We start from the raw sequence: 26862 nt of genomic DNA on the forward strand, positions 1-26862 counted from the left end.
GAGATGTTAGGGCAGTGTTCTTCAACCTTTTTACACCTGTGGACCGGCAGAAATAAAAGAATTATTTTGTGGACCGGCAAACTACTAAGACCGAAATAAAAAAACACATTTTCGCCCGTCTCCGCAAGCTCGGTCCCCACAAACCATCTGATCCCATCTGCACAAGCCTCAGTTATGATTTTATATTGAACGTATTTTATTAAAATATAAAAAGAAACAATATTCTGTACAATTGTCATTTTATAAATATAAATATTCAGAGCAAGGACCAACAAAACCCCTGTCTCCCCTCCCCTTCACATATATCCCCTCTACTATCAAGAAAACTGAACAAGCCAAATTATTACAGAATGCTACACAGAAATATCATGCTAACAGAATACTGCAGTCACACATGATAGAAATAGTGTTAGGCTTTGCAGTCCCCAGTTATGTCTCTAGCAGTAGCAGGATATATATTTCAAATCTGATATATTGTAATGACAAAATAGAAATAAAATGATTTTTTTCTACCTTTTGTGGTCTCTGCTTTCATCTTCTTTCCACTCTTCCTTCCAGCGTCTGCCCGTTCCATCCACTGTCTGGCCTCTCCTCCTTCCATATGTATCTGACTTCTTTCTATGCCCCTCTCTCCTTTCCATCCAGCCTGTGCCTCCTCTCTCCTTTTTACATCATTCATTCCAGCTTCACTGCTTTCTTCATTTTTATCTCTCCTACACCAGATCTAGCATATTTATCCCTCTCTCATTTCTCTGCTGATCCCCTTTCCAGCATCAATCTCTCTCTACTTTCTCATTCCTGTCTCTCCCCTTTCCCTCCTCTAATCTCCCTGCCAGCTGTTTCCTTCCTTTTTTCCTTCTCCCTTCCTTCCTCCCCCCTATCCAACAGTAACTCTCTAACCATCCCTTTCCCTCTTCCCCTCCCAGCAGCATCTCTCTTTCTACCTCCAGGTGCAGTGGCAGCTCTCCCTTTATCCAGCAGCTTCCCAGCTTCCAACAGTGGCTTCCTCTCCATCCAGCAGCTCTCAGTACTTTCCTGCAGCAGTGATTTCCTTAGGCAGCCTTAGGTCGTTGCTGCCTCTGAGGAAGGTGAAGTTGCCAAAGTGAATCACTGCCCTGGTAAGTACAGAGCTGCTAGGAGAGGAGACAGCCACTGTTGAAGGCTCCCTGCACATTCGCGACCCCCCAAGCCGGCAAAAACTTTGCACCGCAGGCCCTGCCGCCCAAGACGAGCCGGAGGCCCCTATCCGCCGCATCCTTCACGTGGGCAGACTCTCAGCACAGACGCTGCTGATGGCCCCAATCTACACGCTGCCCCCACCGCGCACGCTGACCACCGCGCATCTCCCTTCTACTTGCCGCTTCCCCGCGGCCCTCTTCGGCGACTCGGCAGGGGCAGCGATCAAGACAGGCTTCCGACGTCGGGACCTTCCCTCTCTGAGTCCCGCCTATTTTTTCAACTTCCTGTTTCCGCATAGGTGAGACTCAGAGGGAATGCCCGACGTCAGCAGCCTGTCTTGATCGCCCGAGGCTGGGCGGAACAGAAGATTTCCCCGAACACCACCAGGGCAGGAAATTTAACAGCGTCCATCTCGCCGGCCCTGCGCGGACCGGCAGGAATTTTCTGCGGACTGACACCGGTCCGCGGACTGGCGGTTGAAGAACTGTGTGTTAGGGCATGTAAAGTAAGGGCATGTAAACAGCACCCGGCGTATAAGACGACCCCCGACTTTGGGGAGGATTTTAAGGTACTGAAAAGTCGTCTTATACGCCGGCAAATACGGTACTCTGAAGCAACTCAAAAGCTTCTAGTTCTTTCTAAGCTGGAGAAGCATTCCTGCACAGGTACCATCAGTGACTTCACCCATGCTGTGTGGATTTGTATTCTATCCATAGAAAATACTATCTACAGGTAAGTAACTCACTTTTATGTACAATCTAAGCTGAAATTAAGATAGTTTGTATGTATTTATTTATTTTAACATTTCTTTCCTGCCTAACACCTAGGTGGGTTACAACTAAACATACACAGTTCATTTACTGGAAAGACTACAACTACACATGTTAACACATAATAAATACCCTTTCTTCTTTTATAATGAACTCGGCAACAAAGCATCCTTCCAATATAGATGAGTCTTGAGCAGTTGTTTAAAATGCTCTGCTTTTTTGCATAAGCATAATGGACCTAGCTCAGCAACAAAACTCCTTCACAAACAAATGAGTTTTGAGCAGTCAACTAAATTGTTCAACATTTTTACATAAACGTACTTGGCCTGGCAATAAATTCCACAATCCAGCCCTTCCTGTTGAGAGAGACACCTGACTGATTGACATATAATGTACCGAATCCACCAACAATTGCATTGCTGTTTCTGATTTTCATGATATTTTTTGGCATATACACTGCTAATGCTTTTTGTAGATACTCTGTTGTCTGACTGTACAAAGTCTGGTGAATTATTATCAAGACTTTTTATTGGACCCTACATCTCACTGGTAACCAATATAGTTGTCACTGGTAACCAATCTTCAAGATTGGTGTTATTTGCATTGAATGATTTCCACCTACTAAAACTCGGACTGCTGCGTTTGAATTAACTGTAATGCTTTGAATTTATGTTTTGTCGTTCCTAAATATAATGCATTTCAGTAATCCACTTTACAGAGTACAAGACTCTACAAAATTGTACAAAAATCCAATTGCAAAACCAACAGCTTAAATTAAAAAAATAACTGTATCACTTGTACTATTTATGCACTCATAGTCAACTTGGAGTCTAACATAACTCCTACCAAATGCATTTCTCTCTTTATAGCTACAACAAAATCTCCTATTTTCACCTCCACAGCCCAAACCTGTTCTTATTTTTTCCCTACAAACATAACTTGTGTTTTGGCCATTTTTAAAATTAGCTTATTCTTACTCATCCATTCACTAACTATATTCATGCATTCATTTATTCTTTTTACAAATTCCTTCCCCTATCCATATACAAGGAAGAAGAGCTGTACGTCATCAGCATAAAGCTGATATTCTACATTCAATCTTCTAAAAATTTTACCTGTAGACGCCATATAGACATTAAAAAGAGGAGCAGATAAGGCAGACCTTTGAGGAACACCTTGTCCTACTTTTGCCACTTCAAAAATTTTACCTTTACTCAGAACTTGCATTGTACAGTCCATTAAATAAGATAAAAACCATTCAAGGACTTTCCCATTCATGCCCAATCTCTTTAACTTTAGTAACAATAAATTCAAATCAATAGAATCAAATGCTCCTGAAACATCTAAAGACACAAAACAAAAAATCTGATTTCTATCCATAACTTTTCTTATTTGATCGATAATTGATATTAGCAGTGTCTCTACATTTTGTGCTGTTCTATGCAGTCATAATTTCTTTTAATTTAAGTCATTCTAATATATAACGGTTTATTTTCCATTGTATCCAGCCTTGGGTCTTCTGCAACCAGAAAGGTGGTTTTGAAAAATAAAAGTTGTTAGTATGGTTGTTCTGTCATCACCACCAAAGACCTCTATGGAATTGTGATCCAAAATAGACCCAATATTCAAAGGATCTCATATGTTCCTAACTTTAAGAGTTATGCATCTGAATTAGCCTCTCTAAAAATGTATTAGGACTGAGTGCACAACTTTATACTCAAAATTTCACTAAACTTTTAAATTTAGAAGTATGGTAAGAGGAGCAGATTTAGGGCAAGGAAAAAAGAATTACTCATCCGTTTCTCTAGCTCATCTCCCCATACACACACTGGGAAGAAAAAAATAATATCGTCTGCATACATTCGATATTCGACCCCTGATTGAAGCCATATAGATGTTAAATAATAATGCGGAAAGCGCTGATCCTTGTGGAACTCCACTTTTCACTGGGAATTTACTTGCAATCTTATCCCCATTCCTTACTTGGAAAAATCTATCTGTCAAGTGCGAGATGAACCATTTAAGGACAGTACCATCCATCCCTAAATCTTTTAATCTCTTCAACAATTTCTGAAGATCTACTGAGTCAAAGGCTCCTGATATATCTAAAGATATTAAACTGAAAGTTGCATGTTGATCCAAACCCATTCGTAAGGTATCTAACAGCGAAGTCAGTAATAAATCTACACTGTGAGCTTTGCGAAAACCGAATTGGTTACAATCCAAACAACTGATTTCTTGCACAAAATTGTCCAGCTGAGGTAGAGCAATTTTTTCAAGAATTTTACCTATAAAGGGAACAATCAAAATAAACAGATCTCAAGTGAGCAGTGGGCTATTTTGGTCTTCATCTACTGTCAGTTACTATGTTGAAGTAGAATTTCCAATTAATAAAAAACAAACACAAATGGGAATGGATGTGTGATAGAATATATATATATATATATTTTTTTTTTTTACTTGTAGATGGGTGCATGTTTTTCAAAGGTTTTCAATGGATGCCCCTTGAAAATACATTGTGCAACATCGTGGATAAATCCAGATACAAGAGGTAATGATTTGGTATTTCTATATTCTCTTTCAAAGCCTTTCAACAGCAATCATTGAGTTGACTACATTGACGTGATTACTTTCCCAAAGTATGTTTCATTTATAAAGAGATGATTCATATGCATTTTCAGATGTTTTTAGATTTTTGTAGAAGATTGTTCTTATCTTTATATGCTTTGTTCCCATAATGATCTGGACTCCTCCCATAGCATTCATTTTACCATCTTACCATTTTACCTCTGGGGGGTGTGTTTTTGTTTTGTTGGTTTTTTTTTTTAAGAATTGTAATTTTTCCCCTTCTACCTTTTTGCTTTATCCTTCTCCCCCAAGTTAGTCTGTTTTTGTACTGTTTTTGTTTACTTTAGATTTTTAATATACAACGCTTTGAAATTTTATGTTAAGCGTTTAATCAAATTTTAATAAACTATGAAACTATGAATAACCAGATATCCTCCTCTGCACCAGAACTCTTGCCACAAATCCAGTCCCAGTTTTCCAATATCACTGTCATGATATCACATCACCAACTTGATCTTCCACAACAAAGACCAAAAACTCTACTTCCTAAACTCACTTCCCCTTTACCTGCCTCTATCTTTTGTCTACTCAGCACACACATAAACACTGTAAGAGGGACCAGCCAAATTCCTCCTCCCTTACCAAAAAGTAAATTCCTAATACTCAACACTAATAGCATGCATATGATCTGTATGCTATTAATGTTAAACGTTCAAAAGTTATTTTTTTAGTGCTGTATTCTCCTGCACTGTAAAGAACATATAAGTTAAGCATATAAGTTAATTTGTAAATTAACCCTCTTAATTATAAGCTTAGTCATATAACTAAATTTAATGACTGCATAAGAAGTAAACCTTTCATAATTCAGCTTTTAATATCAAACTTACTTGAGTTGTAGCAATATTGATGATAGTGATTGACATGAGATGAACATATATACTTATGTAGCACAACTAGTTCCTTCATAAGTCTAATTTTTCATTTTTTTTCAGATCAGTATTTGATATTTGGTTCAGAAGAAGGTATTTATACCTTGAATCTTAATGAATTACATGAAACGTCCATGGAACAGGTATGTTAGCATGTGGAACATTTGAAAAAAATTATTAGAACATTAAAATGACATTAGAAACATAGAAATAGATGGCAGATAAGGGCCACGGCCCATCCAGTCTGCCCACCCTAATGACCCTCCCCTACCTTTACCTTGTGAATAGATCCCACGTGTCGATCCCATTTGGCCTTAAAATCAGGCACGCAACTGGCCTCAATCATTCAGCAAGTACAGTCCTTTTTAGATATGTACATTCTGAGATTTTTCTTAACTAATTGTCTGCTGTTTCTTTTATACATTGATAGCATAATGCCAATGTCTTTACTACAGAAGGGCAAATGATCAGGGTATATAGCTTGCCAAGACATCCATTCAGTATAGCAAACCATTCCAAAATACTAAGACGGGTATGGTATTTGAGCTTGGTTTATGAATGAAAGTGTAATTTTAAATACTGTGCTGATTGTTGAATGTGACTAACAGGAAAAAAAAACATTCTATGTTGGATGATTGGGCAGCATTTTTTTAGGGAAAATATGAAAACCATTAATTTTCACTGTGTTTATTTTTAGCATATATTTTCCCAATGTTGTAATTGGCTTTTTATAGTGGTATACCACTCAGGAAATTTAGAGATTAAGCAGTTTATAAAAACCTAGATTAGATCAGATTAGATTAGATCTGCACAGGTTCAAGCCACTGCTATCCAGACTTTCTTTGCCTATAACTTTATAACTCTCTCTCCTCCTTGTCAGTGTTGTCCCCTCTCCTCATATTCCTTCTTTTCCATCCTTACTTCAATTAACTCAACCACATAGATTATTAAGAAAATAGCAGAATTAAAAAGTGAATGTTCTCCTCTACAACCAACTCCTGACTCCTCTTCTGCCTTGCTGCGCCATACGCTTGGAACAAGCTGCCTGACTTGGTACAACGGGCTCCATCTCTGGCGGTATTCAAAGCTAGACTGCCCACTTTTTCAAAACTGCATTTAAGTTTTAACTTTACCAGTTTGTAAAGCCCCACATTTGACATTCCCACTGTAGCCCCCTGCACTCTCTACCTCTTCTCCCTTTGTATTTTCCCACATGAACAGCATATATTGATTTACCATTTTTGTCCAGTGTGTCTTTCATATTTAGATTGTAAGCTCTTTTGAGTAGGGAGTGGGACTGTCTCTTGTATGTTTAATGTACAGCGCTACATGCGTCCGGTAGCGCAATAGAAATAGTAGTAGCAGTAGAGGTGGAGTTGAAGACTTGATTGACAGTTTTCTGCAAGCAACTTGCTAGTTCAAATACAAAACCCTAGCATTCAAGACCACTAGAGATATCTACATGAAAGAAGATTACTGAGACCAAAACATAATCTTTCTTTGCTGCCTCAATCATGCATGTAGTAGAGGTGTAACAAGACAAGCAGTTTTAAATAATTTATTTACACATTATCATTAACTCTCCTAGTAACATAGAACAATCCAGGTTGCTCAGTACTTACAAAGTGATATGATGCATGTGCTGAAAATCTGCTCTAATACTTTTATTCCAGTGTCCTGCTCAATTGCAACGTTGAACATGGGAGAACTCATATAACTGATTTAGCCACTTGTTCTAAGTGAAAGCAAAGTTGCTTACCTGTAATAGGGGCTTTCCCTGGACTGCATCAGGATAGATCACTTCTCTTCACTTGTGTGTCTAATCCTATGCTGCAGTCTAAGGAAAGCCCCCAGAACTCCTCTTCTTTAGCACTCTCCAGATCAGTAGAGGTTAATCTTTACGAATGGGTATATATCCAATCATGACCAGCAGGTGGAGACTGAAAACAAAACTGTGAGATAGTACATAAGATATCCCCTTCTCTATTCTCATCTGTCTACTTCAGTCTCCAGCAGGTGTTGAGTGATCTGTACCCATCTCCCTTGGTAGGGCTGTTGGAATTTGTTTAGGGGGTTTCTAGTCCCTGTTTTTGGCCGACAGAGCTTGGGCGGGCCCTGTTTGGGGGTCCGTCCGACCTCGGGGGTGTCAAACCCGGCGGGTCTTGAGCGGGGTCTCTCCCCCCATTTCCTCCACCTCCCCACATTTTTTTAGAGGAGCCTCAGCAGTAAGCCTTGCCCCCTAAATCAAGCAAGGCATATTGCTTCGAGAGCCTGTAGAGTCTGTTCTGTTAAAATAAAAAAAAGAAAGAAAAAATCCTGAGGTAGTGCTGGTCTGGAGGGTTGTTTCTCTTTAAGATAACTGTATTTTTTTCATCTAACTGGCACTTTGTTTGTAGCTAGGTCGCATATGGAGCAATTGTGCCCTTCTCCGGGGGAGTGTGACACAATTTGGTCCAGCCATGAGACGCTTGACCTTGGCAGTTTGGACCGGTGAGGTGGTGGAGCTCCGTCGGCAACGGCTGCAGGCGCCCAGAGCTCCCCGCCATTGGTGCCTCGCGAGTCGGCTGGGAGCAGTGAGGAAGCCCGATCTTCCTCAACTTCCCACGAAAGGATTCCACGAACCGCCGACGGTCGGGTTGCAAAGGATTCCCTCTCAGCTGATTTTTTGACAGCTGATGCCGATTTGCCTGTTTTAGCGGCTGGGACTGTTCAGCCGCTACAGGCCATGGAGGGAGCATTTTTGGCGGGAACTTCACCATTTTCTCTGTCTGGCCCCTCCATTTTGTCTGCAACCTCAGGTGATCTTCCCCCTATATTGCAAACACAGGGGCAGGTTTCAGCAGGGACCCCTGCTGGGGCAGGGAGTCCCTGGGGACCCCCGCGGTTTTTTTCCCCCTGATTTAATTTTTTTCTTTGTGCAGACAGTTGGGGGTCCCACGTGCGCCCGGGGGGGTTTCGGGGGTTGTTTTTCCTTTTGCACCCCCCTGTGGTTTTGCCTCCCTCTTTTAGTTTGGCGTCCCCTCTTCCTCCTCCCTCATCCATGCGCCCGTGGGAGGGCTTGGATTGCAGATTGGTGGTCGGAGGAGCATTTTGGCATGATTGAGGACCTTGCCGCTTTGGCGGGCTTCCAGGATCCTCCAGAGGGGACAGCTGCTGGCAGTGGGGTGTCAGGTTTCCTGTCTTCCGGCGCAGAGGCGTCCGTGGTGCACTTTTTATTTAGAGGGATGCGCTTTTAGACCTGATTTAGCAGGTCTCCTCGGTGCTGCTTTTTTGACGATGCGCCGCCGGAGACCCCGAGTATGGGGGCCCCTCTGCTTTAGAGGGCCTGTCCTGTTTCCCGCACGTCAGGATATTTTCGAGATATCATGCTAGGGCAGTGAAATTTGCTAGGGGCGCTGTATCGTTTGGCGCGCGCCCTGGCTCATTGGGATCCCATCCCGGAGAGGATAGGGCTACCTTATTTTCGACAGTGGTGGATGCGGTGGTCTCGGTGATTGCTAAGCGGCATACCGTGCCTGTTGCGGGCGGTTCTGCCTTTAGGGTCTCTGAGGAGCGTACGTAAGAGACACTTCTTAAGCTGAATCTTCATGTCTCTGCCTTGGGGGTCCAGGCGGCTATTTATGTGAGGCTGGTGGCTCACACCGTGTTTCGGTGGTCTGAGCGTGTCCTGGATCGTGAGTCTGATGTCTGATCCTTTTTGGATCAGGAGGTGGCGAAGATTGAGATGGCTGCCTCGTTCCTCTCGGATGCTCTTTCTGACTCGGTGCGGCCTGCGACTAAGTCTGGGGCTTTTGATGGCCGTGCGCCGTACCTTGTGGTTTCGCGCTTGATCAGCAGTTGCTGCGTCCAAAATTTAATTTCCAAAAATTTCCCTTTCAGGGGTTGTTTTTGTTTGGCAAGGACTTAGATAAGTTGGTTCAGACTCTGACGGACTCTGAGATGCCCTGTCTGCCTGAGGACCGTGCCCACCCGGCATCTCAGGGTGGCACTGCCCGGGGGCGTCTGCGGGTATTTTGCAAGTTTCACCCTGGGCGTCGGGCTGCTTCTTTCCAGGCTTCCGGTTTTTCCCCGGGGTCGGTTGGCTCAGCGCATGCAGTCCTTTCGGGGGGCCCGTCGGGGGGCTGGGAGTCCCCCGCCGGTTTCCCCGCTGCCCGATGGTTCTTTGCCGGCGTTCCTTTGGTTCCGGTAGGTGCCCAGCTGGGCCAATCAATGGGTCCTGGGGGTGGTGCGGGATGGTTATGCTCTGGAGTTTGCCACTCTCTGCTAGATCATATCTTGCCTCTCCATGTCAGGGGGCATGGGAAACGCTTGCCTTTCGACATACCCTTCAGTATTTGCTAGATCACAAAGCGGTTGTTCCAGTGTCCCCTCAGGAGTGCGGCATCGGCTGGTACGCCATTTCCTTTGTGGTGCTCAAGAAGGAAGGGACCTTTCGGCCCCTCCTCGATTTAAACAGGGGTCATCAGGGCTCTCAGAATTCCCTCTTTTCGCAAGGACACACTGCAGCCTGTCCTGGCGGTTCAACCGGGGGAGTTCTTGACTTCTCTCGCTGTGACGGAGGCCTAATTGCGTGCTTCCATTCAGTCCTCTCACCAGCGCTTCCTTCGCTTTGTGATCTTGGGTCAGCACTGTCAGTTCTGTGCACTTCCCTTTGGCCTGGCCACATCTCCCCAGACATTCACCATGGTGATGGTGGTTGTCATGGCGGCCTTGTGGTCGGAGGGCATTATGGTGCACCCCTACCTGGATGACTGGTTGGTTCGGGCGCAGTCGTTGCAGGAGAGCACCCGGGTTGTGGCTCGGGTGGTGGAGTTTCTCCGGTCGCTGGGCAGGGTGGTCAACCTTTCTAAGAGTCGATTGGTCCCAGCTCAGCATCTGGCGTACCTTGGGGTTCTGTTTGACACCTCCTTGGGGAAGGTCTTCCTTCCAGGGGCCTGGGTAAGCAAATTGCAATCTCAGCTTCGCCTCCTTATGGTGTCGTGGTGTCCTTGGGCGCAGGATTTCCATCAAGTCATGGGGTTGATGGTGGCGTCCCTGGACGTGGTGAGGTGGGCGCGGGCCCACATGTGTCCTCTTCAGTATGCTCTGCTCCAGAGGCACGGTTTGGATGTCCCTGTCTCTCTGCGAGGCTTGGTGCGCTGTGGTCTTCATTGGTGGCTCCAGACTTCTCATCTGGTTCAGGGGGTGCGTCTGGATCTACCGCAGCTGCCAGTGCTTCTCATGGATGCCAGTCTCCTCAGTTGGGGGGCTCAGTGTCTAGGTCGCTCGGCTCCAGGCACCTGGTCCACGGAGGAGGTTTCCTGGTTGTTCCATGTGTTGCAGCCCAGTGCCGTCCATCTGGCGCTGTTAGCCTTCTGTTCCCTTTTTTAATGGGCGAGTCAGACAGAGTTCTGTCGGACAGGCCCCAGTGGTGGCTTCGGTCAATCGTCAGGGAGGCACCGCGAGCACACAGGTGGTGTGGGAGGCGGCTCGGCTCTTCCTTTGGGCGGAGTCACACCTTCTGGACCTCTTAGACTCTCACCTAGCCGAGGTGGAGAATGTTCAGGCGGACTTCCTTAGTCGTCACATCTTAGATCCCGGAGAGTGATGTCTCAGCCCTGTGGCCTTTCAGTTGATAGTGCAGGCTTGGGATCAGCCCCTGATGGCCATGAGTGGTATTGTAGGGTCGGTCTGGCCAAGGGTCTGGATGCTCTGGTTCAACCTTGGCTAACGGAGAGGCTGTTGTTTGTGTTCTCTCCTTGACCATTAGTGGGCAGAGTTCTTCTCCACATTGTTCCCTATCTGGTGGCTCCGCTTGGCTTTGACGTCCGTGGTATGCAGATCTGGTGAGGCTTCTGGTAGCGGATCCTCTTCCTCTGCCACTCTTGGCCAACCTTCTGACGCAGGGTCCCATTCCCATGTTCGACCTGTCTCCCTTCTGTCTTACGGCTTGGCTCTTGAAAGGGGTCGCCTAGGTGAGAAGGGGTATTCAAATAAGGTAATCTCTATTCTCTTGGGGTCCCGGAGGCTTTCTTCCTCTCTGACTTATGTGCGGGTTTGGTGTCTCTTTGAGGGGTGGGGCCAGGCGCGGAGAGTGGTCTCTTTTTGCGCTTCCCTGCCTAATGTCCTAGAGTTCTTGGCATATGGCTTAGCTTGGTCTTCTCTCCGGGTTCGGCTTGCGGCCTTGTCAGCCTTTCGTGGGTTAGTGACAGGTCAGCGTTTGACAGCCATTCCTGAAGTGATTTGCTTTTTGCAGGCGGCCAAGTTGCTCAAGCCTCCCATGCTAAAAGAAGGAGAAATTAGGTTCTTACCTGCTAATTTATTTTATTTTAGCTTCTCCAGACCAGTAGAGGTCCCTACCCTGTCTGTTGTGTTGTTGAGGCTGTTGTGCGGGCAGTTTTGTTTTTTGCTGCGGGTTCTAGTATTTTTCTAGGGCAGGGGAGTATTAAAGAACAGCGGCTGTGGCTCGGCTGGCTTAGCTGGCAAGCTGTGGGGACATTTTCTTTCTGGTATCTCTCCTCTGCATTTTCCAACAGCATTTTGGGTATGTTAGTTGTTACTCCTGTTCGGAGTATTATTTATTTCTGTTTTCAGTTCTTGGTTCTGCTTGGCTATTCGGCAGACTGATGAGAATAGAGAAGGGGATATCTTATGTACTATCTCACAGTTTTGTTTTCAGTCTCCACCTGCTGGTCATGATTGGATATATACCCATTCATAAAGATTAACCTCTACTGGTCTGGAGAAGCTAAAAGAAAGTAAATTAGCAGGTAAGAACCTATTTTCTCCTTTTCTAATTCGTGCAACTTAAAATATGCAGGTTTAGACAATGATCAATCCACTAGTGCAAATTCTGCTGAAATACCCATGTAAATCTCAATATTATATATGTAGATCCAGAATAAACCTTTAAAAATGTTCCCCCTTACTCTGATATGTATATATATTGGTTAACATTTTTTTTTTTTTTTTTTTTTTTTTTTTTTCAGTTGTTTCCACGAAGATGTACATGGCTGTATGTAATGAATAACTGTTTACTGTCAATATCAGGTAAGATTTTCCATTCTAGTTTTATGTAAGTTATTAGTCATTGACTGTTCTAAATTTCAAACATCATAGTTATATTTGATGATTTATGTTTGGATTTTGTTTCCAGGCAAAGCTTCCCAGCTATATTCTCATAATTTACCAGGTCTTTTTGACTATGCAAGGCAAATGCAAAAGTTGCCTGTCGCTATTCCAGCACACAAACTTCCTGACAGAATTCTCCCCAGGTAAATGTGCACTTTTTCAGTCAATTTATTTTCCTTCCACATCAGAAGGCATTCCAAGGAACGTCTGGCTTGTGACATTCATCCAAGATATTTGAAGTCTTACATTTTCTTTTGGAAAGCAAAATTCTGTGTGCAAAAATAAGGTTTTAGAATAGCTTCTTTGTCTTGCCTCATACTTACCCAAGGTCATAGAATTTGTGGTTTGGGATATGTTTATTTTAAAGAATAAAATCACTGGCGTCCTGTATGTCAGTTTAATCTGTGATGGCATTCTCTTTTCTGGGTGTAATCAAAAAAGGGAAAACTGAGCAGATATGAATTAGAAATTAAACAAGCAGTACATAGACCATCCCAACCTCTTAATTTTGCTCAAGGACTTTTATCACCAAAGAAACATAAAATGTGTAGATTTTCCATCCATACTTAATAAACCAATACTTGTAGCAAACCATAATACAAATAAAGGCTTAAAAGGGTAAGTAATATGTTATGTGGTTTTTGCACATTATTTCTGTAGAAAACTGTATGTCAGCATAGTTGAGGGGGAATGGGGTAGCACTCAAATATTTGATTTCAACCCCATATTTCAAGTTTAAAAACCCTACTGTCACGCCATGTGATCTTGGACAAGTCACATAACCCTCCACTGCCACAGGTAAAAACATAGATTGTAAGTCCTTCAGGCATAGATTGGGGGTGCTCAAACCAGCATACATTTTAGGCAGCAGGAACATGCATAAATCACTTCTTATAAAATACCAAGTAGCAGAAAAGTATGCACCATATTTTGATGGTGTGTACTTCCCCAGTAGGCATATGCATGGTTGAAAATTGAGTGAAGCATGCAAATACCCATATGCTTGAGACAGGGAGATTTTCAAAAAATAAGGAACATATTATAGTAACACCAATTATTAAAAATCATAAGGAATCTGTTACTCAAGTTTTTTGGTTTTTTTTTAATTAAGTTTAAAAGAAGTTTAAAATTATAGACCTATAGCTGCTATTCCATTATTAAGCTGATGGAGGAATTAGTATATTTACAATAGTTGGTTCATTTGAAACAATTTTCACTTTTGCATGTATCTCAATCAGGGTTTTGTCTGTTACATAACACTGAGACAGTGTTAGCTTGACTTTTGGATCATCTATATGCTTTGTTCAGTAAAAGCATAGGAGCTTTAATATTACAATTCGATTATGATCTTGTGGATCATAAAAAATTGTTCAATTGTCTGGATGTCATAGGTATATCTGGAGAAGTGTTTTGATGGTTTCAAGGCTTTTTATAAACCCATACTTATCAAGTTCGATCTGGGGATGTATTTTCTAGCATATGGAATAATCCATGTGGAGTCCCGCAGGGGTCCCGCCTTCTCCACTGCTCTTTAATATCTATTTGGCCTCTCTAGGGCATAAAACTTTACAGATATACAAATGATATAACTATTGTGATTCCAATTTTTTTCTATACCATCTTATGTTACGCAGTTTATATCTACTGTAATTTTAACTGTTGAACAGTGGGTGAAGGAATTTAAGTTGAAACTTAATTCAGATAAAATGAAATTCTTTTTTGCTACCCCAACTAAATGTAATGAAGAGAATTTGGGTATATTTGGATAAGAATTTATCAATAAGTGCCCAGACTGTTGTTTTGGTTCAGAAAAGCTTCATCATGCTCTGGAACTTGTGAGCAATTGGATCCTGTTTTTACACTACTCCATTTAGATTATTAGTGCAATTGTTTGTTCTGAATATTTTAGATTATGTAATATAGTTCATCTTGTAGGTTATCAAAAAAATATTCACAGATTACATATAATATAAAACAAGGCTGTTTGCTTAATTTTTAACTTGAAGACGACCATGTGACACTTTATTATAGAAGGTTGCACTGGCTTCCTGTTGAGGCAAGAGTGTTTTTTAAATTTGGATGTGTATGTTATAAGGTATCACAAGGTCTTGCACCTGTTTATCTTGTTGATCATTTTATGTTTGCTAATCCAAGATGTCTGTTGAGTACTCCTGCATTGTTTGCTTTTCCATCTTTAAAGGTTGCCTATATAAAAGATATTTTCAACGATTGTTGCCATTTCACACTACTAGCTAGGATGATGACTTTCGTCAATTAATAGCCAGCTCCATTTCATATTTACATTTTAGGAAATTATTGAAAGCTTATTTGTTTGTAAAATTTCAGGAAGATTGATGCTATGTACTTCACTGTAATTATTCAGTCCTCTTTATTTTGATAATCACATAGAACAGTAAGTTTTTGCGGAATACAAATTTTTGTTATGTTATGAAAAGCAAACTGAGTGTTACATGACAAGATGAAATATCAGATATACTTTTGTTCATATTTTAGGAAATATGCAGTATCTGCTAAAATTCCAGATACAAAATGGTGTCAAAAGTGTTGTGTTGGTAAGTAAAGATACATTTAATTCCATCAGTATTCTAAGTACAGAACTGTATGGAAAGCAGAGGCATAGCTATGGGCGGGTCTGGGCAGGCATTGCCCATCCAGTCTCAAGGTGCAAGTATGTGGTGGCACTAGGGCCAGGCTGCAGCACACCCATGCCACCTTCGAGAGGGAAGTCATCACCCACCACAGCCCCAGAAGTGAGGAGCAGGCAGAGCTCAATGGCAATCCACACTCCTCTAGGGTGGACCCACTCACTTTGGGCTCTGGCCTGCACAAAATTGACTGTCTAGCTATACTACTGATGGAAAGCATGTGAATAACTATTGTAAATCCATGGGGTTTTTTAAAGTTTATTTCTGATAATATTCCCAGACTTGATATTAACAAAAATATTGCTTATATTTTGCACCCAGAAATAAATCTTGTATTTCTCAGCATACACCATATTATTTTATCCCTAACATAACTAGAGCCTAATCATATAGAGTTTTTCTACTTAAGTTTGACCAGATCTTGAAATAGGGCTTGCAATTAATAAAAGCTTACTAGTTATGCTCCATTATTTTACACTTAAGGGGACAATAATCCAGGCTCCCCACTATAGAGTTTTTACCTGTGGGGCTTGCACCAGTAATGATAACAAAAGTCAGCACATAGTTATGCTTTGACATATGCTATGGCAAAACATGTTCTGTATGCTGCTAAGGGCTTGTATGCATCAATGATGTTGAGAGAAATACCACTAGTAGATTATCTAATGGCAGGGACTCTTAAGATAGGTCTCAGCAAAAATGTCAGACTAAAACAAATCTTTCTTCTGAGCCGAAGCAATATGGAACACTGTTAGTAGAAGAGGATCACATTTCTCCTACAACTGTAACCTCCCCCCCCTCCTTTGTTCTTCTTTGAGCTGGAAAATTATTCCAAGAAAAACAGAACAAACGGCATAGCAAGGGTGGGAAGTGCTCCCCGCTCTCTTCTCCATCCCTGCCCCACCCCAAGCTGCGTACGCATACCCCTTCCCCTATACCTCTTTAACTTCCCCAGTGCGAGCATCATCTTCAACTTATTGCCTGCACTGGTCTTGGCTCTCTCTCTGTTGTCACTTTCTGGTCCTGCGATTAGGAACTGATGTCAGAAGGAGAGTGGAGGCTGGCGCGAGCAGCAAGTTGTAGCTGCTCATGCTGACAGAGTTAGATCTAGCAGGCGGGGGAACAAAGGTGAGGGAAGGGTGGATGGGAAGGAGCAGGGGGGAAGGGTGGGAAGGAGCGGGGGACAAAGAGGTGCCCAGGTCAGTCTGCTCCCCCTTACTAAGCCACTGAATAGAACTTGCTACTTTAAACGTAGAAGCCCATACCATACTAAGTTTCATTTCTGCAACAGGGATTATAATCAAGCACAAAACATACGAACAGATGGAGAGATCCAAAATTATCCACAAACCAGTACAACCTCTCATATAAATTACATTAAAAAAAGTAAACCACAATCATTTAAGTCCAGACCCTCTTGGGGAAAAGAATAGCTAAAGATAGAGAGAAGGTAATATTTAAAGGAGGAAAAAGCTTCAAATCCCCATCTTCTACCAGAGTGAATCTAGCATGCAGAACCAACCTCCTTCTACCAGCACCTCATTAATAACTTATATTCAATGCACACCAATAAATTCTTTATCTGTTTAAAAATTGTGTTACTTATCATGAAACAGTTCTCCCATGATGTACACTTCTAATCTGCATGCTAGATTCGCTTTGGCAGCAGATGGAGATATGAGGCTTTTCCCCCTTTATGGTCAAATATATTTTATTGAGCGCAACCAAAAAGTCAATGAACAGAAAGAAAAGCAAAGCTCAAATTTTAACATATAACCAACAACATCACAGAAACCCCGAATCCCCAAACAACCATCCCCCCACCCCCAAACCCTGGTCCTCCTTCCATATACATTTCCCAAAGTGGGGAAAAATGTAATACAAAAAAACAGACAGACAGAAAATAGCAGAACAAGGGAGCAAGACAGAATATCAACAATTAAGCAATCTGTTGCGAGCTATAGGGGTCATAGAGGTCAAAAAAGGTTCCCAAGTACATTGGAAAGAGCGCCCAGTAGGTGAGGAAAAGTCTCGTATATCTCGGCACTCCCACATCAGCAAGGTAATCATCCGACACCACCAGAGGGAATAGTCCGGTGAACGTCGAATAGTAATGGTCCAAATACGCTCCACAAAAAGAAATATAGCATCCCAAAAGGAGCGAATGTTGGGACATGTCCAGAACATATGGCTCAAGCCCGCTTCAGGGCCCTGGCAACTAAGGCAGGCAGCGGACTCACGAAACCCAGAGAGGTAAGCCCGCTTAGGGGAGATATATAAATGACAAACTAATTTATAATGTTGTTCCCAAAAAGTAGTATATTTTCAAAAAGTAGGCAGTCTACGAATTGCCTGTAAGATCACATCCTCAGGCAATTCCACAGCTAGGTCCCGAACCCAGGCAACCATTAATCTAGAATGATCAAACAAGAGGGACTGCTTTTTCCCCCTTTAAAGATTACCTTCCTTCCATCTTTAGCTATTTATTTATTTAACAAATGTCTCAACCGCCTATTACTAAGCGGCTTACAAGTAGCAACATTCATAAAATAACTAAAAACATACAAAAACAAAATTTATACAATCAAAGTTTTAGATCATCCAATAAGAACAATTTATCCACAGCGCTCTTATTATATAGCAATCCAGAGCCAGCATTCATTACAATGCTTCTACGAAAAGTGTAGTCTTAAGCATTTTCTTGAATTTCTGAATATCCATGAGGGTCTGGACTTGAATGATTGTGGTTTACTTTTTTTGAATGTTATTTATGAGAAGTCGTACTGGTTTGTGGATTGCAATCAAGCACCCCATACCAGTCGAGCACAGATTAAAGGAGATGACACACAAATTTAGAATGTTGGCCAGATACTCTGGCCCATCCTTTGTTGACACATAAAACATCAGAATGCCCAATAAACAACTCGTGACTTTGAAATACCAAAACTCTTTGGTACTTTCTTGCACTTCAGCAGCAAACATTAAAACATTATGGCACATTAAGAGTATTTGAAGTTAGCATGGGTGCACTTAATTCCTCTTCTATGCTTATAAATTGCAAAATCTACAGATGAGATTCTTTTTATGGATTTAAATTCATCACAGCTTTTTGTTATGTACTTTACATTGTATAACAACTTCCTATCTTTTCATTGTATTGCAAGCTTGCATCCATGCTTTTAATAATTTTCTTTCCTTTATTGGCAGTGAGAAATCCTTATACAGGTCACAAATATCTTTGTGGAGCACTGCAGAGTAGTATCGTTCTATTAGAGTGGGTTGAACCAATGCAAAAGTTTATGTTAATAAAGGTAAGCATTTCAACTGCAAGTCTTCCTTTATAGAGAGACAACAAGGTCACCTTCTACTTTACAATATAAGAATCAGTATGAAAGATAGCATTTAGAAAATATTTAAACCTTGTAAACATGATAAAAAAAATATGTCCTTTAAATGTGATAGCATAATTAAGGTGTACAGCATATTTAAGAATCATCAATATTTTCTAGATTTTTACTATGATTTTCTAGGAAACGGTATGAGCTGCAAAAATAAAGATAACATACATATTTCATCCCATTTCTGAGAGACATTTTTCAAAATTCTTCTTAGAATAGGAGAACACATCTGATTTATAACACATAGGAGATCCAGTAACACTTTTATGTGCTGGGTCTAGATTAATAACGGGTAAAGTTGGTACTTGTATCTGATGAGATCCATCTAGAGCGCTATATTTTTTCCAGATAGCACATCTATGAAAGCATTCAAATATGTTTTTAAGAAGCTTCAATAAAGTACCAGAAAGTGGAATTTTTTATAGAAATAAAAGCTCAGAAAATATGGGTTGAATAGAGAGAAGCTCAAATAGGATGTAGGAACTTCTTAGCGAGAGTTGTATACACTTGGAAAGTTGTCTAGAGCAAAATACTGGCTGAATCCAAGCATACATGGGAGAAACACAAAGGGATTAACAGGAAAGTGCTGGAGAAAAGAGCATGGAATAGGGTAGTATTGGATGCGAGGGGAGAGATGGAAACAGCAGGAGAGAGAGAGAGAAGCACCTGTGGGGGAGGAGGGTTGGAGGGAAAGAGAAGAACTAAATGGGTACAGAAGATGGGAAGAGGGACCAAGGAAATAGGTGAAATGGGGGGGGGGGGTCATTGGGTGGGGCTGTAGATCCTCTTTTTTTTTTTTGTCTTCACAAATATGGTAACCCTACACATATCTGCATGTGGCAGGCCGACCACGATTACCACGAGAGATTAGCACTCAGACACAACTGCATATGAACAAACTTTATTCTTTTTCTGGCCTGACCTGTTTCCCCACAGGCTCGGGGACTACAATATAAATGCTTTCTTATCAAGTATACTGTTGTGGTGGTTATTATTATTCAGTTCTGGAGTTTGACTTACCTTAGCCAAGTCACCAATAGTCCAACCAGCAACCGTTTCCTCTGGACAGACTTTCTCTTAGTGGGATCTCTCCTGGACGGTCAATACTTCCCAAGGCTTGTATTAGCCTATAGCTAGGGAAGCTTCCTCTCTCTGAGACCTCTCTCCCATTAACTCCTGCTATGCTATTTATCCCTCATCTTGGCTGATCCCCCACCTTCTGACTCAGCAGGATTATATCAGTCTCCCAGGGTGCTCCAATACTGAGCTGTAGAACTCAGGGCACTCTGGGACTTGTAGTTCACTCTAGTGCCCCCTACTACCCATGTTGAAGAAAAACCCTGAATCTGTTACCCTGCTATTATATTGTTTTTTTCCTTATCCGGTCTTCAAGCCACATCAGTGAAAATACATTTAAGAGCAGTAGCTACTTACTATTGTTAGGTAAATTTGGTGTCACTGCATCCATGATGACCAGATTCATAAAAGGGATACAGAACCCAAAGCTGCCATTCCAATGGGATTGCATTCTAGTTCTTCAGCTTATGAAACTGTCATGTAGGCCTGTGGATTCAGCAGAGTTGAAAGAATAAATTCTTATCATGAAAGATTCTTTTGCTAAGAGCAGTAATTTCAGCTTGAAGATTAAACAAAATGCAAGTCTTTACTCTATCTGTTCTTTTCCATGTATACGATCGCTCCACAATAAGGTGGTACTTGCAAAAAAAATAAAAAATTGGCTTTTCTTATCATTTCATCCAGGCTCTACTTACACTGGACTGTAAGAGAACAATAACTATTATATGAAAAGAACACCATCACATCAGCAATCTATGCAACTTTGTATCTTAGCAAGATAGGATTGTTGGTGATAAAAAAGCTACATCAACCTGTCTAGCCAGCTGCATTTCCCACTGCTGAAAAACTAGCAGGACTGTAACAGGGATATAATTGGCAATCTAAACTCAGCAGAAGAGTTAGACCAGCTTTAAAAGGGGAAGTGTGTCATAAGTTCCCTTTTGAATTAGCCCAGTGCATTCATCAGCATAGTATGTGGTGCCCTTTTGTTTAACATTTATATGGCTGCTTTAGGTAAACTTTTCGAATCCTAGGGAATCTAATATCACATCTATCAACAAAGGCAAAATAAAACAAAAACAAAAGCAGGACAAGGGAGACAGCACAGAAGATGACCTAACTGGCCGCCGCCATCTTGTTGGAATATTCATTTCTATCTCTATCTCTACCTCTGTCTTTATATTTTTATCTTTACTTTTCATAAATTGTTTCTTTAGGTACTTCAGTTAGATTGTGAGCCTTTGGGACAGTTAGGGAATTTCCAAGTACCTATCTTATTTATTTTTATTTATTGTATCTTTTAATGCATCATTTTTGTAAACCGCTTAGAAACCTCACGGTTATTAGCGGTATATAAGAATTAAATTAAATTAAATCTATGCAGATGATATCATATTCTTCTTTCCAGTGGATAGATTTGACAAAAATTTTGAAAAATCTTTGGGTCATTATTTGTGTAAAATGTAGATAAAACCGAAATAATGTTTGTAGGAAAACAGGATCAACACTGGCTTAAACAAGTAAAAGTCACTAATGACTTTCTTCCTGTTCAGGAGTATATGACTATATTAGGTGTCAGACTTGATTCTGGCCTTACCATGAAGATGCAAATAATTAAGACTGTACCAGCATGCTTTCCACAAATTCATTTGTTCCATTGATTGAAACCAATGCTTCTGCCATTTGATTTTCGCACTGTAGTTCAGGCTATGGTCTTGTCGAGACTTGATTATTGTAATGCCCAATATCTTGGAATAACAAAATCAAGGAGCAGAGCACTGCAAGTTGTACAAAATACAGCGACAGGATTGATTATGGGACTGTCCAAATTTGATCATATTTCGCCATATCTACAGCAATTGCATTGGCTTCCAGTCGCCTTCAGAATCCATAATAATAAAAGGCTAAGTGCGCATGCGCTGTCGAAAATCCATGAGTCCTGGTGGCGTGAGCTGTGCTTCTGTGACAGTGCTCACGGCGCCTGCGCTAGCGCGTGTGCCAGCGACTCCTCCCTCCCATTGCCGGTCCTCTTCAAAGCGGCCTGAGATTCGCCAGCCACTGTAGCGAATCTTGAAAGCCGCTCTAGCAAATCCAGGGAGGCGAAGGCTGGACGGAGGCTGCAATCGGCAGCAGCTGCTGCTACTCCTCCAGCTGCCTAGCTCCTCTCCGCCGGCCCCGGCTGGCAGCCCCCTCTGCCCAGTCCTCTCTGCTCCGGTGGCCCACGCAGGAGAAGGAGCAGATGAAGCAGGGAGACTGTGCAAAGGGAAACAAGGGGATTGACGGCAAGGGGAAAGGGAGGGGGAGGAAGCCGAGGAATCTCTAGCACCTGTTAATGTAACGGGCTTAAAGACTAGTACAATATAAAACAGTAATGATCTGCCATCAATTCTTGTATGGAAACATCCCAGAATTGTTTAAAACTAATATGTCCAGCTACACACCAAACAGATCATTACGTTCTGAAAATTTAGCTTTACTGAAGACGAATGTAAACCCAAGACTTGTTGAGACTGGCAAAATGACTTTCTTTAGCACTCTCCAGACCAGTAGAGGTTAACTTTACGAATGGGTATATATCTAATCATGACCAGCAGGTGGAGACTGAAAACAAAACTTTGGGACAGTATATCCTAGCCCCTCCTCTCTATTTCCCTCAGTCTTCTTTCAGTCTCCAGCAGGTGTTGAGTGATCTGTACCCATCTCCCTTGGTAGGGCTGTTGGAATTTGTTTAAGGGGTTTATTGTCCCTGTTTTTAGCCGGACGGAGCTTGGACGGACTCTGTTTGGGGGTTCGTCCGACCTCGGGGGTGTCAAACCCGGCGGGTCACGAGCGGGGTCCCTCCCCCCACTTCCTCCACCTCCCCACATTTTTTTAGAGGAGCCTCAGCAATAAGCCTTGCCCCCTAAATCAAGCAAGACTATTGCTTTGAGAGCCTGTGGAGTCTGTTCTGTAAAAAAAAAAAAAAAAAAAAAAAATCCTGAGGTAGTGCTGGTCTGGAGGGTTGTATCCCTTTAAGAAAACTGTATTTTACTGTATTTTTTCAACTAACCGGCACTTTTTTACAGCTAGGTCGCGTATGGAGCAATGAGCACTTCTAAAGGGAAAAAGTGCTCATTGTGCTCCAGACGCGAGGCACTCGCGGCCGGCCTGTGCAAGCGGTGTTCAGGCCGGTGCGGTGGAGGAGCTCCGTCGGCAGCGGCTGCAGGCGCCCAGAGCTCCCCGCCGATGGTGCCTCGCGAGTCGGCAGGGAACGGAGGAGAAGCCCGGTCTTCTCCGTCCGCCCACGGAGGGATTCCCCGAGCCGCCGACGGTCGGGTTTTTGAGGATTCCCTCTCAGCTGATATTTTGACAGCTGATGCCGGCTTGCCTGTTTTTGCGGCTGAGACTTTTCAGGTCTCTCAGCCGCTGCAGGCTGTGGAGGGAGCTGTTTTGGCGGGAAAGACGCCATCTTCTCTGTCTGGCCCCTCCATTTTGTCTTCCACCTCAGGTGACCTTCCCCCTGTTTTGACTATGCAGGGGCAAGGTTCTGCTGGGTCCCCTGCTGTGGCAGGGAGTCCCTTGGGACCCTCGGGGGGGTTTTCTCCTGAATTTTTCTTTTCTTTATGCAGAGCCTATTTTCAGGCGGCTGGGGGTCCCGGTTGCGCCCAGGGGGTCTCGGGGGGTGGTTTTTCCTCCGCGCTTCCTGCGGCTTTGCCTCTTTCGTCTGGCGTGACGTCCCCTCCGCCGCCTCCCTTGTCCAAGCGTCCGCGGGTGTCGTGGGACGAGAATTTGTGGTCGGAGGAACGGGTCGGTCTGGAGGAGGACCTGGACCCTTCTGAGGAATTCCAGGACTCTCTGGAGGGGACGGAAGCTGGCGGCGGGTTGTCGGATTTCCCGTTCTCCAGTGACGAGGCGTCTGTGGTGCGTCTTTTTCAGAAAGATGAGTTGCCTGACCTTATTCAACAGGTTTCTTCGGTTTTGCGTTTTGAGGACGCGCCGCCGGAGACTCCGCGTATGGGGGACCCCCTGTTGCGGGGGATCCGTACCGTTTCCCGCTCTTTTCCTATGCATCAGGATATTCGGGATATTATCCTGGAGCAGTGGAAAACGCCGGAGACGCCGTTTCGGCTGGCGCGCAGCATGGCTCGCCTGTATCCCATTCCTGAAGGGGATCGGGCTACGTTAGCTTCGCCGGTCGTGGATGCGGTGGTCTCGGCAATTTCCAAGCGGCATACCGTGCCTGTTGAGGGCGGTTCTGCCTTGCGAGATCCTGAGGAGCGCAAATTGGAGGGCCTCCTTAAGCAAAATTTTCAGGTCTCTGGCTTTGGAGTCCAGGCGGCTATTTGTGGGGGACTGGTCGCTCGCGCCGTGTTTCGGTGGGCGGAGCGGGTCTTGGATCGAGAGTCTGACGACTGGTCTCTGGTGGATCAGGAGGTTGCGAAGATTGAGATGGCGGCCTCATTCCTCTCGGATGCTCTCTATGACTTGGTGCGGATCTCGGCTAAGTCTATGGCTTTTGGCGTGGCCGCAAGGCGTGTGTTGTGGCTGCGCGCTTGGGCGGCGGATGCTGCGTCCAAAGCTAAGCTTACTAAATTTCCCTTTCGGGGGTCGTTTTTGTTTGGAGAGGATTTGGATAAGTTGATTCAGACTCTGTCGGACTCGAAAGTTCCCCGTCTGCCGGAGGACCGTGCCCGCCCGGCGTCTCGGGGGGGTGCGGCCCGGGGGCGTTTGCGGGATTTTCGCAAGTATCGCCCTGGGCGTGGGGCTGCTTCTTTCCAGTCTCCGGGATTTTCCCGGGGTCGGTTCTTCCAGCGTATGCAGCCCTTTCGGGGGGCCCGTCGGGGGGCAGGGAATCCCTCCGCCGGTTCCCCCGCTTCCCGTCCTGCACAATGACGCCTTGCCGGCGCCCCCTTTGGTTCCGGTGGGGGCCCGGCTGCGCGAATTTTTCCCCAAATGGGCCGAGATCACGTCCGATCAGTGGGTCCTGGAGGTGGTGCGGGACGGTTATGCCCTGGAGTTCGCCCGCTCTCTACCGGATTTTTTCCTCGCTTCTCCATGTCAGACTCCGGGGAAGACGCAGGCTTTTCGCCAGACCCTTCAGCGCTTGCTAGATCTCAGGGCAGTTGTTCCGGTGCCCCCTCCGGAGTGGGGCACGGGCAGGTACTCCATTTACTTTGTGGTGCCCAAGAAGGAGGGGACTTTTCGGCCCATCCTCGATTTGAAAGGGGTCAACAGGGCTCTCAAGATTCCCTCTTTCCGTATGGAAACTCTGCGGTCGGTCATTCTGGCGGTTCAGCCGGGGGAGTTTCTCACTTCTCTCGATCTGACGGAGGCCTACTTGCATGTTCCCATTCGGGCCTCTCATCAGCGTTTCCTGCGCTTTGCGATCTTGGGTCGGCACTTTCAGTTCTGTGCGCTTCCCTTTGGGCTGGCCACGGCTCCTCGGACGTTCACCAAGGTGATGGTGGTCGTCGCGGCAGCCTTGCGGTCGGAGGGCATCCTGGTACACCCCTACCTGGACGACTGGTTAATTCGGGCAAAGTCGTTGCAGGAAAGCTCCCGGGTTACTGCTCGGGTGGTGGAGTTTCTCCGGTCGCTGGGCTGGGTGGTCAACCTTTCCAAGAGTCGGTTGGTCCCGGCTCAGCGTCTGGAGTACCTAGGGGTGCTGTTCGACACCTCCTTGGGGAAGGTCTTCCTCCCAGAGGGCCGGGTGAGCAAATTGCAATCTCAGATTCGCCTGCTTTTGGCGTCCCGGTGTCCTCGGGCGCGAGATTTCCTCCAGGTCTTGGGGTCGATGGCGGCGTCCCTGGACGTGGTGAGGTGGGCGCGGGCCCACATGCGTCCTCTCCAGTATGCTCTGCTCCGGAGGTGGTCTCCCCAGAGGCACGGGATGGATGTTCCGGTTCCCCTGCGAGGCTTGGCGCGCTGCAGTCTGCGTTGGTGGCTCCAGACCCCTCACCTAGTTCAGGGGGTGGGTCTGGATCTCCCGCAGTGGACGGTGCTCCTGACGGATGCGAGTCTCCTGGGTTGGGGGGCTCAGTGTTTGGGTCACTCAGCCCAGGGCACCTGGTCCGCGGAGGAGGCCGCCTGGTCGATCAACGTGTTGGAGACCAGAGCGGTCCGTCTGGCGCTGTTGGCTTTCCACTCCCTGTTGCGGGGCAAGTCGGTCAGAGTGCTGTCGGACAATGCCACGGCGGTGGCTTATGTCAATCGTCAGGGGGGCACCAAGAGCACTCAGGTGGCGCAGGAGGCGGCTCTGCTCATGGTTTGGGCGGAATCCCATCTGCTGGACCTCTCGGCCTCTCACATAGCCGGAGTAGAAAATGTTCAGGCAGACTTCCTCAGTCGTCACTTCCTAGATCCAGGAGAGTGGTGTCTCGGCGCCGAGGCGTTTCAGTTGATAGTGCAGGCTTGGGGGCAGCCCCTGATGGACCTGATGGCCACGGGTGGCAACGCCAAAGTGCCCCGCTTCTTCAGTCGTCGCAGGGACGGTCTGGCCGAGGGTCTGGATGCTCTGGTCCAGCAGTGGCCAACGGAGGGGCTGTTGTATGTATTCCCTCCTTGGCCGCTGGTGGGCAGAGTGCTTCTTCGCATTGTTTACCATCCGGGTTTGGTGGTGCTGGTGGCGCCGGATTGGCCTCGCCGTCCGTGGTATGCGGATCTGGTGAGGCACCTGGTAGCGGGTCCTCTTCCTCTGCCTCTCTCGGACGACCTGCTGATGCAGGGTCCCATTCCCATGTTCGACCCGTCTCCCTTCTGTCTTACGGCGTGGCTCTTGAAAGGGGTCGCCTTAGCAAGAAGGGATATTCCGACAAGGTGATCTCTACACTGTTGGGGTCCCAGAGGCTTTCTACCTCTCGGGCTTATGTGCGGGTTTGGCGTCTCTTTGAGGAATGGTGTCGGGCGCGGGGAGTGACCTCTTTTCGCGCTTCTCTGCCTAACATTCTGGAGTTCTTGCAGGACGGTCTGGATAGAGGCCTGGCTTGGTCTTCTCTCCGGGTTCATCTTGCGGCCCTGTCGGCTTTTCGAGGGTTGGTGTCAGGTCAGCGTTTATCGGCTCTTCCTGATGTGATTAGGTTTTTGCGGGCGGCCAAGTTGCTTAGGCCTCCCCTACGGCCCTCGGTTCCCTCTTGGGATCTTAATCTGGTGCTTTCTGTATTGGTGCGTCCGCCTTTCGAGCCGTTGG

General features: G+C 44.8%; 1 protein-coding gene across 8 annotated transcripts in view; it reads left to right on the forward strand.

Moving 5' to 3' along the window:
• Window positions 1-26862, forward strand: part of MAP4K3 (mitogen-activated protein kinase kinase kinase kinase 3) — a 294708-nt gene that overhangs the window by 238763 nt on the left and 29083 nt on the right. For all 8 annotated transcript variants that reach the window (XM_033936081.1, XM_033936082.1, XM_033936076.1 and 5 more), the window contains 6 exons: window positions 4416-4500; window positions 5510-5589; window positions 12415-12475; window positions 12582-12699; window positions 15071-15129; window positions 18430-18533. In XM_033936081.1, coding sequence (XP_033791972.1) covers window positions 4416-4500; window positions 5510-5589; window positions 12415-12475; window positions 12582-12699; window positions 15071-15129; window positions 18430-18533 — 507 coding nt within the window. The remainder of the gene's footprint in view (window positions 1-4415; window positions 4501-5509; window positions 5590-12414; window positions 12476-12581; window positions 12700-15070; window positions 15130-18429; window positions 18534-26862) is intronic.

This window comes from Geotrypetes seraphini, chromosome 3 (genome assembly GCF_902459505.1).
Source record: "Geotrypetes seraphini chromosome 3, aGeoSer1.1, whole genome shotgun sequence".
Lineage (NCBI taxonomy): Eukaryota > Metazoa > Chordata > Amphibia > Gymnophiona > Dermophiidae > Geotrypetes > Geotrypetes seraphini.